The sequence below is a fragment of the Octopus sinensis genome, linkage group LG7 (genome assembly GCF_006345805.1).
Source record: "Octopus sinensis linkage group LG7, ASM634580v1, whole genome shotgun sequence".
Taxonomy (NCBI): Eukaryota; Metazoa; Mollusca; class Cephalopoda; order Octopoda; family Octopodidae; genus Octopus; species Octopus sinensis.
This window is the reverse complement of record NC_043003.1, coordinates 48,278,340-48,293,774: the sequence shown is the minus strand read 5'-3', so window position 1 is coordinate 48,293,774 and position 15,435 is coordinate 48,278,340. Positions and strand designations below refer to the sequence as shown.

Sequence of the window (15,435 nt, the reverse complement as noted above, 5' to 3'; positions counted from 1 at the left end):
AATACCAAACCATCAAGGACTAACTTGTTCCCACAATACAAACAACTCATTTTGAAATATTCAAATTTAAATTAACCCTTTGACTGTCCAAATTATTTGCATAATTTTGTCCTAAACATCCAAGCTTGTTTTCAGACTTGTAGTTAGGCCTTATTTAAGATGTTCTGAGAAATATAAAGCTTTTCTTTCATAAGTCCCCAAGTTACTCTGGTAACTGAATGAAATTGGGAATGTACATCATATTTATTATTATTATGGCCTGGTTCCAACCTGTGCAGCAGCAATATAGTCTGGCTGCCTCATTTCTCAGTCCATCATCACTACTTCAAGGACCTGGACACATACCAGGCCAGTGTCTGCAATCAAGTTGTCTTAAGTGTGACAACATTTTCTTCTTCTTACATCACCATGAAGTGGGTTCCACAAAACTAATTTGGATGCTTCCACTTCAGGGTGGCACACATAGTGACCAGATAGTTGCAGCTGTCTTTGCCCAATCTTCTTGCTAACTTTTGGCAGGTTTCCATAAAGGCATTCATTTGTTATGAGTTGCTGCCATTTCACATTTAGGGCCATTCATAGCATTCTTGTATATCTTCCATTTAGCCCATTTGATAATTTCTTGGGTGAGCAATTCAGAAGCAGACATCAAGATCAGGAAGGCATGAATAGCCTGTCACAAACTAAAAATCTGGAACTCCAAATTGCCCAGGCAAATCAAAACCAAGCTGTTCATTGTAACTGTTGAATCAATGTTATTATATGGCAGTGAAACGTGTGTATCAAATGATGCATGGATACCAGGGTAATATGTCCTATGTATTATATGTGATACACAGATCAGGAAAAGGGTTAAAACCATCTATCATAATTTTTATGTCAGAGTCTTTTGTTAATTTATATTCCAAACAGCAATTTAAATATAATGAAAGTTAGTTTATTAACCATTTAGCATCTAGATTATTTTGTCAAATGTAATGCTAATTTATTCACATTGTTTTAAATTAATCATGCATTATCTTGCAGTCTTGATATTTCAACTATTTTGACTTTATTTTTAGAATGACAATTTTGGGTAGGTGTGAGAAGCTGGATGTGGCTGGTTTGAACATACAACAGATAGAATATTTGGGCTGCATGTGGCCACTTTAAATGATAAACGCTTCAATCCCTCCAAGTTGATTATTTTCAACACATACAGACACACACATACACATGTATAATGTATGCATGTATGTATATACATCTATACTCACATGTATGCATTTACAAATCTGCACATGTATGCATGAATCTATAAACATGTGTGTGTGTGTGTGTTAGTATGTATGGGTGTGTATACAGGATTTTCAGGCAAATTTTGATAGTTTTTTTGTGGGTTTTTTTTTCCAGGAATAGCTTGATGTATTGGTGAAAAGTCCATGGCATTGGAGAGCATAAAAATTAAAGTTGTAGTTGAGAAAAAGCTAGCTGTCATGGAGGATGGGAAGCCATCTGAATATTGGAAAAGAGTTACCTGTATCATGAGTTACCTGCACCAGGTATCAAAATGTCAACAACATTACTAATGTTCAATGCTCTTTGAAATGCTGTAAGATGTGATATGGACAGCTGCTATGGTGACTGAAGCTGTGGCCTGCATGAAGGGATACAGCAGCCACTCTGACTGTGTCTGCACATGGGAATTCATCCAGTAAATACAGAACAATACCTTAGGCAGATGGCTATTCAGATGGCTATGTGAAGCATAGACAGATGGCAAATCAGATGGCTGTGAAGCATCTGGAGACTGTGATCAAACCTTGGCTGGAGAGGGTTGCTGCTAGAAGGCCATATGCATAGCAACAGGATTTGGCTCCTTGACATTTGGCTCCTTGACATTTGGCTTCCTGACATTTGGCTTCCTGACATTTGGCTCCTAGAAACAGTCAGAAGTGGTTGTTGGAGAATTTCTACAACTTTACCAGTCTTAATTTTTGGCCTCCTAATTCCTCTGATTGTAATCCTATGGATTACTATCTATGAGGCATAGCTGAGAAAGACACCAAGACCAAGCTAGTGACCAAGATCAAGGAGGTATTCATAGATTTTCTCAGGAACACATGCCAGGTTTCTGTGGCACCTTGAGGCCATAGTGGAAGGTAAGGGCAACTACTTTGAGTAAACTGTTATCTCCCAACTATAATCTTGTTGATTTTTTTGATTTTATAAAAGGCTTTCATTTTTGGGTGGGATATTGTGTTTTCTTCTCCTTTTATGCAAACTGTCAAATTTAGCCCAAATACCCTGCTTACACACACACACGCACATGTATATATATATATATATATATATAATATATATATATATATATATATATATATATATATATATAAACACACACAGGTGCAGGCATGGCTGTATGGTAAAAAGCTTGCTTCCCAACCACATGGTTCCAGGTTCAGTCCCACTGTGCATTACCTTGGGCACTTAGGCATGTGTCTTCTAGTATAGCCTCAGGCCAACCAAAGCCTTGTGAGTGGATTTGGTAGATGGAAATTGAAAGGAAGCCCATCGTGTGTATATATATATATATATATATATATATCAGAGATATACCAGGAATATAGCCGCATCCCAAATTTGTAAATATATCAGATCAACCAGTACATCTTTCAAACGTCACTTCTGCAACCATCAGTCATCCTTCATGTGTAGCACCTCAAAGATCAAGGGACCCCATGTGATATCAAGTGGAAAATAATAGATCATCCAGGCCCATATATTAATTGGAGTGGCTGTTGCAAAATCTGGATCTTGGAAAGAGCCAAAATTTTTAAGGACTATATACTAAACATGGCGCATTATAATAGTTATAAAGAGGTTTTCTCTAAATGTGTCCACTTGAAGCACTACCAACTAGAAAACTGGATCACCCTGTTTGCTGGTTAGGCTTTGCAGGGCTATAAGAGTTATTTTATCCTCTGTTTCAGAGGAAACAACCCATCTTCAATAATGGTTTTATATGTTAAGACTTAAATCTCGATTTCTGAGTGTTTCCTCACGTCTGCGACACGGAAAGTTTAAATTTTTTGTCGTTGTATAAAGTCTGATGAGCTGTCCACTAGGCTTTGGCTTTGTGAATACAAAACCTTTATCTACAGGCTGAAACAGCTGTAAGATCCATTTTATGTGTATTATTCTTATGGTATTATTATCTTACATATTGATGTATATTGTTTTGTTTTGTTGGATTTGGATGTTCCTATTTATGTAGTTAATAAATAATATGAATTGGTAATATCTGTAAGTCGATGATTGAAATGAATCTGTTCCTCCATTTTCTTATTTGTATATATATATATATATATATATATATATATATATATATATATATATTCTTTTATTCTTTTACTTGTTCAGTCATTTGACTGCAGCCATGCTGGAGCACTGCCTTTTTAGTCGAGAAAATCAACCCCAGGACTTATTCTTTGTAAGCTTAGTACTTATTCTAACGGTCTCTTTTTGCTGAACCGCTAAGTTACGGGGACGTAAACACACCACCATCAGTTGTCAAGCGATGTTGGAGGACAAGCACAAATGCACAAACACATGCACACACATTATATATATTATATATATATATATATATTTTAACAAAACTGTCTGACAAACAGGAATGTGAAACTCTGAGTATCAGGTTTTGTTGAATTTCTGCTGCTTTTAAATAAAGTATATATATATATATATATATATATATATATATATATACTTACACATATATACGACGAGCTTCTTTCAGTTTCCGTCTACCAAATCTACTCACAAGGCTTTGGTCAGCCCGAGGTTATAGTAGAAGACACTTGCCCAGGGTGCCACACAGTGACCCTGAACCCGGAACCATGTGGTTGGTAAGCAAGCTACTTACCACACAACCACTTGACAACCAATATTGGTGTGTTTACTTCCCTGTAACTTAGCAGCTCAGCAAAAGAGACTGATAAAAAAAGTATCAGGCTTACAAAGAATAAGTCCTGGGGTCAATTCCTTTTACTAAAAGGCAGTGCTCCAGCATGGCCACAGTTAAATAACTGAAACAAATAAGAGAATACACAAACACACACACACGACCACTATTTCTTGTAGGTTAAGCCACCGTGTAGAGGTTTTAACTCAGAACAATTTATTTTTACTCCACAGTACTATTGCAATAATAAGCCATTTGCAGGTTAACAAGGGAAGCTATAAGCAGCCACTTGACCTGCTAGAAAAACCAATCAAATCTTTAATAACACCTACTATATTATTGAACTGGAGACATTTAATAATGTAGTCCTAGGTACACAGTGTCTGAACATAAAATGAGATGGTGAATGTTAAACTGCATTAGTGACCACAGGCCTGCTTGATCAGTTTTAATCTGAGACTAAACAACAGCAACAATAATAATCAAACCCCAGTTTTAAAATTGTGTCATCATTTTTATCATTAGTGGCATGGTCTTAGCGAAGACTTGGTCTTTGGATTCCAAGTAATAATAACTTCTGAGTGTTTCTCTTTGTATATATGTGCTTTTGAAAGTGAACATGAATGTGTGCACCCATACCTGAATGTGTGTGTGTTGCATGCTTGTGAAGCTGTGGATGTGTGTGTCTGCATATGCATGTGTAGTTGTGAGAATGTGACTATGGAAAAATTTGTATGTGTGTATGTCTTTGTGTCTGTGCTTGCACACACATGCACTTGTATATGTGTGTATATGCATGTGAAGCTGAACATCATGTGTGTATGTGAATGTGTACATGTAAAGTTCTGTGTACATGTGAAAATTTATGTGTGTGTGTGTGTATGTGTGTCAGCATATTTGTGAAAATTTATGTGTGTGTGTGTGTGTGTGTATGTGTGTCTGCATATTTGTGTGTGTGTGTGTGTGTGTGTGTCTGTGTACACATGTAAAGCTTTGGGTGTGTATGTGAAGCTGTATGTGCACACATTTGAAACTGTGCATAAGTGTTGTATGTATGTATACATTTGAACTTAGCTGTATGCATTAAAGGTGTGTGTGGATGTGTGTGTGGATGTGTGTGGATGTGTGTGTGTGTGTGTGTGAAGAGAGAGAGAGAGAGAGAGAGGGAGAGAGTGTGTGTGTGTGTGTATGTAGATACATCTGTAAATAAATAAGAACAATAAAAACGAAATCAATGTCTCCTTACTGAGTCTGTTGCTGGGAAGGTTCTGGATCAACTGTTCTGTGAAACTGTCTGACGGTGAGGGTGAAAACTGGGATGATCCAACATCATTAAGCTCATAGCCGCTCTCCCCCTGGTTCATCTCATTTAAGTAGGCACCATTGTCTAGCAGATAAAAAACAACATAAATACCATTGTTAATTGATTAAAGTAATTGATTAATTAAAAGAATACTTAACAAATAAGATCTAATTCAATGTTTCTTTCAGCTTAAATAAATAAAGCGTAGATTAGTTTTGGAAATTAGAGTGCTGGTCAAATATTCACACAATCAACTGTATGTAATCTGTTACAAAACTAACTTATGTCTGTGTTCATAGAGTAATGGCCCAAAACTCCAGGAATCAGCTGTACAATATTTGTTCCAACACTGATTTAAATCTTTGTCAATAGGATATTCGTCAAACATTCAAGAAGTCAACAGTATGTCGTTTGTTACCAACACAGACTTATGTCTTTGACCTTGAGGTGGGTACTAGTCAAACAATAAAATTCTCAGCAGTGTGTTACATGTTACTAACACTAATCATGTCTAAGAACAATCCTTATTTATTCCTGTGATTCAGGCAAGGATTAGCTTGAATTATGAAGATTAAATCAATATATTGATGAATCCTTTTAATTAAGTACAAAACTAATTTTTGTAGGGGACAGGAGTGGCTGAAAAATTTCTAGGATCAATTTAAGCGTCAAATGATTGACAAGTCGAAGTGAGCTATGATGTAATTTGAATATGCTTCCAGAATCTATTTTGCAGAGATGAGCAAGTTTCTCAAGAACCACATACTGCAAGTCATCCAAGTCCTTTGTCACTTCCTCCATGAGGTTCAAGGTCAGCCTTCAAAAATTCATTCCATGTTTCATAGGTCTCTTTCTTCTGCAAGTTCCCTCAGCACTATCTTTATACAGCTGACCTCATCCATATGCAACACATGTCCATACCAGTGCAGTCCTTTTTCTTCCACACAATATCTGATTTCTCTTATGACCAATTTTACTCTTAACACACCTGCATTTTGTCATTCTTACACTGCACATCCAACAGTGTCCTAACTTCATTTCCTTACCAGTCTTTTCAAGTCCTCTGCATTCGAGGCCTATGTCTCCCTACCATGCGTCATTGCAGTTGTAATACAAGCATTATACAATCTACATTTTTCTCTAAAGGAGTAGGTTTTTCTTGTGAGTAGCAATAGTAGCTTCCTGAACTTCTCCCAACCCATTCTTACACCACTCACTATACTTTCAGAGAAACCACCTGCTCTGCTAATTACAGATCCTAGATAAGAAAAGCTGTCAACTATTTCTAGTGAGTCATCTGGGGACTTCAGAGAATCTATTTCTGTTGTGATTACTGCTTATACTGTTCCAGTGAATCTGTCATGCATGCCCCCTACTTTCTCTGTTAGTCGGCTTGTGATTACACTACCCATCTTGGGAGTCAATGGCTTAAGTACCAATAGATTAAGTACCAGGCTTTTAAAAAAATAAGTCCTGGGGTCGATTTGTTCAACTAAAACCTTTCAAAATGGTGCCCTAGCATGGCCGCAGTCAAATGACTGAAACAAGTAAAAGATAAAAGATGCATAAAGAAATATGAATAGTAGTCTCTCATGGTCTGAGAAAGACCACCTGCAATTTCTTGCTGAACAACCTGCATACAAATGATTTATTTATAGTGATCAAATGTGTGTGCTGAACACTAGCTCCATCCCTCCATCAAATTGATGTTACATGAACAGGTGCACAATGTACCACACATCAGGTATTGAAGTGATTGCAGAGCACTGCAAGACAAAAGTGTTTTGTGCAACAGCACAATACACCATCAGGTCCAGATGTGTGTGTGTGTGTGTGTGTGTGTGTGTGTGTGAGAGAGAGAGAGAGAGATATTAAAATGCTTTACTACACCTTATCAAAATATATTTGAAAGGAAAATGTATAATCTAAGCGAGAACTTTGTGATAAGCAAACAAATACAGTGTTCATACAGCCAAGATAATAGCAATTCTTATCTTGTTATCAACACTGAATTGTAGCTATGGTCATGTTGTATCACACTGACATGGTTCAATTAGCTAAATGATGCTAGAAGAAACTCTATAATTAATTCAGAGCAGCACTATTAATCACTGAATGAATTACTGGTTTGGACTTTTAAGCTCATTTCTAACAGCAAGTAAAGTGATTTGCATTCGTCTGCTGTTCAACTTGGAGATTTTATTTGCATTACTTAATGTTATAGAAACCAGAGACATGCAAAAGTACAGTGAAACATTAACGCCTATTAATAAGTATTGATGTCCATACGTATGACCATATTTTCTGGCATACAAGTTGAATTTTTCAGGCCAAAATTTATATCCAAAACGAGGTAGGTCAACTTATATACCAAGACAACTTTGGAGGACCAAAAATTTCATGTGAAATAGAACAGGATTTGGAAAGATAGTGACAATATTTGAATACTTACACTAAATACTATATTGATTTATATGCCAGAAAATACAGCATGTTATTTATAAACAATATGATGTATGGATATGATATATGTATGTATATGAGATATATATACTTATGTACATATGTATGTACATATGTGTGAAGGTTGCAGGTGTTACATATTATCTATGGGCCAATGAACTAAAGGTCATCATGACAAAAGTTAAAGTGTTTGTTAATAAGAGGGAATATGAAATTCCAGTGTCATAGTTGTAGGAAGGGAGTGAACAGGAACCAGGTATAGCATACTCAGTGAAAGAGCCCGCAAGGGAGCTGCTATATGGTTGTTTGATCTGCTAGAAGTTGTAGTCAACTCTCCCACAAATCATACCGTACCATCTTGAAAAAGAAGCTCACATCAGATAAGGTAGTCCTAGATAAAATGTGGGATAGTCTAGGCTGCAATGTCTTTGATCATATGTCTGTTCATTCACAGTTCAACAGGAGCTAAACAACATCAACAACAATGACAAAAAACACAGTGAGATCTCTAATAAGCTTATAGAAGGCACAAAAAGAAAACTACTCTCCCCAGACACAACAGAATATGCTTCATCACACAAACTCATATAAACAATCTTGCAAACCAAATGCAAAAACGAAATATAGAGAATCAATTTTACAAGTATCCTCAAAAATAGAAGTACCTATGAAATGAAGTAAAGAATTTGCTCAGACATCTAGCTAGATATAGGAATTAGTTTGTGTTTATTAGCTCAAGACTTGGTTGCAATGTAAATTGGCTACTGTGCAAAAAGGTGAAAGCAATTCAGAGAGTTGTTGCCCCCGATGTTGAGAAAGGTTCCCCTCTTAATTCAAAAGTAGACTTCATGAAGTATGTGTAGAAAGGTATGATGATGAAACATAGGCACTGACCAAGGAAAATCTGCTGAGACTGGCTAAAAATATGGTGAGTGTGATCCATTGAGTAAGTAATGTTGACTTGCATGAGAAGCAGAACACATGCAAGCTGAGGGGTTGGTTATTAACCCTTTATCATTTAAATCGGCCATATCTGGACACAATAATCTACCTGTTTTATCTTCAGACTGGCCAGATCTGGCCTCTCACACTTACACTACAATATTATTCTAAAAGTAAACAAACACATCATTGAAATCTCAAAGTTACAGGGTAAGGTACGGCTAATTCACATCAATGTGAATAAATAAGTATTACATGGATAAGTATACATAAATAAGCTTACACTCTCAGAGTGGTTGGTGTTAGGAAGGGCATCAAGCCACAGAAACCATGCCAAATCAGACTGGAGCCTGATGCAACCCCTCAGCTTACCAGCCCTGGTCAAAACCTCCAACTCATGCCAGCATAGACAACAGATATTAAATGATGATTTGACAAAGAAATCTAAATGCTAAAGAGTTAAAGGTATCTATTTTTCTTTACTGCCCACAAAGGGCTAAACATAGAGGGGACAAACAAGGACAGACAAAGGGTCAAGTCAATTACATCGACCCCAGTGCAAAACTGGTACTTTATTTATCGACCCCATAAAGAGTTAAAGGTATCATCAGCTGAAATATGTTGAAGAGGTAACTGTTCTCTGTAGATATAAATGTATAACTTGAAAGGATGATGAGAGTTGGGCAAGAATGTGCTGTGTGCTTTTGCTAGGGGTAACTGTGTGAAAGAGAATTGGTGAAATCAGATCATATGATATGAAAAATGAATAGTTTTGAAATTCTCTATTGCAGATCCAACCATGGCCAGACAGGCTAAAGATGATTGATGATAACATCTGTTATTGTTTGGGAGGGAAGGTTAACGTTTCTCACTTGCTAAATAAATTTCATATTTCAACAAGTACAAAACAAAACAATTTTTTTTTGTATATAAAAGACCTAACCAGAGTTGAATAATGGAGGCTGGGGAGAATTAATGATTGTTATCTCTTGGAATGTAACACAAATATGTGTAAAAATACACATTCTTTGGCAATATGTTATTGTTGCTGAAGAAGAAGAAGAAGAGAAGAAGAAGAAGAAGAAGAAGAGAAGAAGAAGGAGAAGAAGAAGAAGAAGAAGAAGAAGAAGAAGAAGAAGGAGAAGAAGAAGAAGAAGAAGAAGAAGAAGAAGAAGAAGAAGAAGAAGAAGAAGAAGAAGAAGAAGAAGAAGAAGAAGAAGAAGAAGAAGAAGAAGAAGGTTGTGGGCAATGAAGAGAGTGGATATGATACAATTAGTAATTGGTGCACTTGGAAGTATCAGCACTCAACTATTAATATGGCTGAATAAGATTGGTACAAATGTAAAGGTAGAGCACTTACAAAAATCAACATTACATGGAATATTTAGTAGTAGGTAAAGAGAATAGAAAGTGCCAGATAATTGACTTTACAGACCCAAATGATGAGAAAATCAATATGAGAGGTATAGTGAAATTAGCAAAGTATCAGGACCTAGCCATAGAGTTACAGAGACTGTGGAAAGTGCAGGTAAAATGTATCCCAGCAGTTATAGGTGCATTAGACACTATCCCTAAAGATTTGAACAGATGGAGAGAGGAAATAGGCATAAAACCCAGTTTAGTACAGTTCCAGAAAACAGTGTTATTAGGGACAGGTAGGATATTTAGGAGGGTTCTTGGCATGTAAGGTTATTTGCTGTTGCCCAATGTTAGGAATTTTTCTTTTCCAACTGTCTAATCTGTTGTGAGTACATGAATAATAATAATAATAATAATATGAACAGAAAAAAAATTTAAACAAGAAATGAACAAAAAAGAAAAAGCATAGAAGGAAAAGAAAATGTACGGTCAGTTTGCAAGAGATGTGAACATTAAGACAAATGCAGAGGACCAGTAGCTATGGATGAGGAGGAGTGACCTGAAGATAAAGAAACAAGTACTCATATGTGCAGCTCATGAACAAGCATTAAGGACCAACTATATGAAGTGCAGAATAGGCAACACTACCAATAGTGACAAATGCAGAATGTGTGGTGAGAGGGGTCAAACGGTATGGCACATCGTTAGCAAATGCCTGAAATTGGTACAATGCAAATACAAAAAACCACCATGACAATGTGACAAGAATGATCCATTGAGAGTTTTGTGGAAATCACAGCCTACAAAGAGCCAAGGCATGGTATGAGGAAACTGCAGAAGGAGTCACCGAAAATGAGAATTGCAAAATCCTGTGAGATGTAATGATCCAGTGCAATCACCAGACCAGACATCAGAAACTGGATATTGATGTGGAGAATAAAAAAAGAAAGAACATGTATGATAATCGACATAACATGCCCTGGTGACAACAGGATCAACTTTAAAGAAAGAAAAAATAAACAACTATGATGATTTGGAGTGAGAAATATGAAGGTTGTTGTCAATGAAGAGATTAGACGTGATACCAATAGTAATTGGTGCACTTGGAAGTATCAGCACTCAACTACCAACGGGACCAAAAAAGATTGGTACAAGTGTGAAGGTAGAACACCTACAAAAATCAACATTGCTTGGAACTGCAAGAATTCTTCATAGGGCTCTTGAAGCATGACCAGTAAATAAATGTCACCTTAGACTGCTGGCTGTGGACAACTGACACTTTCCATCATACCCAGCAAAATAAGCTGAGAATTTTCATCAAATAATAATAATAATAATAATAATAATAATAATAATACAGTACTATATTTAAGCGATGAGGAATTATGTACATTATTTATATAATTCCTGTGACATGTAAGAGGCACCTGTGCCAGTGACACATAAGAGGTACTCTTATGTGTCACTGGCTGTGAGTTTTCTTACAATAATAATAATAATAATAATAATAATAATAATAATAATAATAATGATAATAATAATAATAATATAATAATAATAATAATAATAACAACAATAATTTAGCAAAAGCAAAGGTATTGTTTTCAGTCATGCTTGTTTGTCTGTGGACCAGATATCTCAAGAACCACCTGATGGATTCGGATGAAACTTCCAGGGATGTTTGGTCTTGAGACTGGCACAAATTGATTAGATTTTGGGATCGATCTGGTACCAGAGAAGGATTCTGGATAATATTTTCTGTTCTTTTACTTAATTTTTGAGAGAGTTGGGTTCATTTTTAGTATTCTCATTTGTGAGAGCAGTCAAGTTTATTTCAGATATTCTCATTTAAAAAATCATTTCTGGCTAATCGTTGAGAGGATGTTGGTGTTACCTTGGCAGAGGTTTGCACTCGCTGAGTGCTCTTGTTGTTGTTATTATATTATTATTATTATTATTATTATTATTATTCTTTCTACTAAAGGCACAAGGCCTGAAATTTTGCGGGAGGGGACTAGTTGATTACATCAACCCCAATGCTCAACTGGTACTTATTTCATCAACCCTAAAAGGATGAAAGGCAGATTTGAACTCAGAACGCAAAGACAGACAAAATGGCACTTAGCACTTTGCCTGGCATGCTAATGATTCAGCTAGCTCACTGCCTTAAATAATAATAATAATAACACCAACTTGAACTTCTAACTTGTTGTCTCTTGAGGTTTCTAGGTGAGATTTGGAGTCAACTTGTACAAATACAAAGCAAAAGTCAAACATATGATAACAATAATAATAATAATGGTCTGCAACATAAACACAAGGTCACTACTTTCAATTGATTAAATTGACCTAAGTACTTGACTAGTGTTCATTTTCTCAAAATGTTTTATAGTTCAAACCAGACAAAAAAAAAAAAAAAAACCTGAAGACATTCCTGTCCAGTGTTCCACCAATTTTGCGCATCCAATGCCCTAATAATTGTCTCCAGTATAGCTATAAGCCTTGGAATTTAGAAGAAGTAGTTAGTTGATAACACCAGGCCTAGTACTTCACTGATACTTTATCAACCCTGAAAGGATGAAAGGTGAAGTTGACCTCAGTGAGATTTGAACTTAGAATGTAAAGAGCCGCAGGAATGGCTGCATAGGTGCAGGAGTGGCTGTGTGGTAAGTAACTTGCTTACCGACCACATGGTTCTAGATTCAGTCCCACTGTGTAGCACCTTGGACAAGTCTCTCCTACTATAGCCTCAGGCTAACCAAAGCTTTGTGCGTGGATTTGTTAGATGGAAACTGAAAGAAGCCCATCGTATATATATATATATATATATATGTATATGTGTGTGTGTGTGTGTGTCTGTATTAATCCTCCCATCATTGCTTGACGACCAAAGCATTTCACATGCTAATGTTTCTCATTTCTTTATTGCCCACAAGGGGCTAAACAGAGGGGACAAACAAGGACAGACAAAGGGATTAAGTCGATTACATCGACACCAGTGTGTAACTGGTACTTAATTTATCAACCCCGAAAGGATGAAAGGCAAAGTTGACCTCAGCGGAATTAGAACTCAGAATGTAAAGACAGACGAAATACCGCTAAGCATTTCGCCTGGCGTGCTAATATTTCTGCCAGCTCGCCACATTAACTGGAGCAAATATTGATTTCAAATTTTGGTACAAGGCCAGCAATTTCAAGGGCGGGGGATAAGTTGATTACAATGAGCCCAGTGCTCAGCTGGTACTTATATTATTGACCTCAAAAGGATGAAAGGCAAGGTTGACTTCAGTACAATTTGAATTCAGAATGTAAAGGCAGAAAAAATGCCACAAAGTATTTTGTCTGGCATGCTAACGTTTCTCCCAGCTCACTACTTTACTATGCTTAAATAATACAAAGCATTTTGTTCAAAGGTCTGACATCATTCAGTCATGTTATTAAGAGAGATCAAATATCCATTTCCAGACCAATAAATAGGTAGGTCAGAGATGAACAATACACAAGGGATATTGTTTCAGATGAGAAATAGATAAAAATACTCTTCCAACACACCCAACTATCTTTATTTAAAAAGTGGGCACTTTTAGTAATACTATCCAAGGAAACCTTAGAAAACAAACAGTTAAGATTATCACGATTGCTGTGTTTTTGATCATATCTTTTAATCAAAGTCAAGCTGTGATTAATGTACAACCAGTGCAGTAGATACACTATACAAGGTAAAAATTTAATTTTAAAAAAAATGAGAGATGATCACACCTGCAATAACTGTGCTTATAGGTCTGCCCATCCTAACTGTCTTTTAGTTAAACAGTGTATGAAGACTTCATTATCCAGTATATTCAGCTTTTTAAGGTAGTAAGAGTATGAGGGTAGAGTATGTGAAAAATTGTTGTTTAGCCACAGGACAAGCGTGATTGATAAGACACATGATTAAGGCTACATAACCATTACCATCTAGTCTTTTGTTTTTAGATATAATGTGTCTAAGACAACATCATATTGAGATTATTGACCGAGGTGAGATTCGATCTCATAACAGTAAGAGCTGTAAATAAATACAAGGAATGTTGTCTAATACTCTAACCCACATTTTTAAGGTAGTAGTTTAGTTGATATCAATGATCCTAGTACTTGACAGGTATTTGATTTTATCAATCCTGAAGGGATGAAAGTCAAAGTTGTCCGTGGAAGGATTCAAATTCAGAAGACAAAAACCCAAGACAAATACCTTAAGGCATTTTTCCTGATTTTCTAATAACTCTGCTAATTCACTACTCCAATTATAATTGTTTCAAATTTTGGCATAAGGCCAGCCATTTTAGGGGATGAGGTTAGTCAATTATATTAACCCCAGTACTTGACTGATATTTTATTTTATCAACTGAAAAGGACGAAAGCCAAAATTCATTTTGGCAGGATTTGAACTCAAGAGTGTAAAGACCCAGAAGAATGTCACTAAGTATTTTGTCCATAATGGTAATGATTCTGCCAGCTCACTACCTTCAATAATAATAATAATAATAATAATGATAATAATAATAATGATTTCTTTTAGCTGTTTATTTGCCACCAGGGATGATGGGAATGATACAAAGACAGATATAATGTGTTGGGATTTGTATAAAACTGAATGATTAAAATAGATGTATACATGGTATACAGTATTATAATAACAGATGATGATGATATCTTCCTGGCACAGAAGGACCTCTAGGGCTAGTCAAAGAACCCCACAACCCAAAACCTTGAACATCAAGAGCAAGTGCCCTCTCTAATGGTTGTTCTTTAACTTACAGACTTTTGCTTTAATTAGTCTCATCCATTCTTGCTATTTCCACTGTTCTCACTCACATTTCAATAAGTTCACTCAATGACAGCATCTCTCTCTTCACACCCACATATCTTTAAAGAAAAACTTGTAAAAGTTGATAAGGGCTCTACAAAAGAGGAAAGTTTGTCTTCATATCTCACCGTACAACTTCTCTGGTTATAGCCACTAGACAGAACTGCCTTTTCTGCCTAGTTAAAGGATGTCAACAGAGCAATTATCGAGATGAACTCAGTGGACATCTGGATCCATCCTATAAGCAACAGTAGCTGTTTGACATAGCAATGCCTGAACACTGAACAAGTGCATGTAGAACAGTTTCATTGCCCTGTATGCATCTTGGATAAGCCCATATGGCTTCAATGCCTGTGTAGTGTACCATAAACTAGTAGCATTTCTCATAGTACTGCCAGGTCAAGGCCTTCTGAAAATTATTCATATTAGATCCCGATCTAAAAGTTCTTTGGAACATACTAGCTAGGTCATTTTCATCAATGTCCAGAATTTTCCTGAGAATGTTGTCACTCTTTGCCACTAATGCTCAAAAGACAGGCACCTTGGGCAAGTGTCTTCTACTATAGCCTTGGGCCG

General features: G+C 36.2%; 1 protein-coding gene across 1 annotated transcript in view; it reads right to left on the bottom strand.

The window, feature by feature from the left end:
- Positions 1-15,435, bottom strand: part of LOC115214219 (transmembrane channel-like protein 5) — a 108,086-nt gene that overhangs the window by 38,579 nt on the left and 54,072 nt on the right. Inside the window, exon 3 of the mRNA XM_029783331.2 lies at positions 5,193-5,333. Coding sequence (XP_029639191.1) covers positions 5,193-5,333 — 141 coding nt within the window. The remainder of the gene's footprint in view (positions 1-5,192; positions 5,334-15,435) is intronic.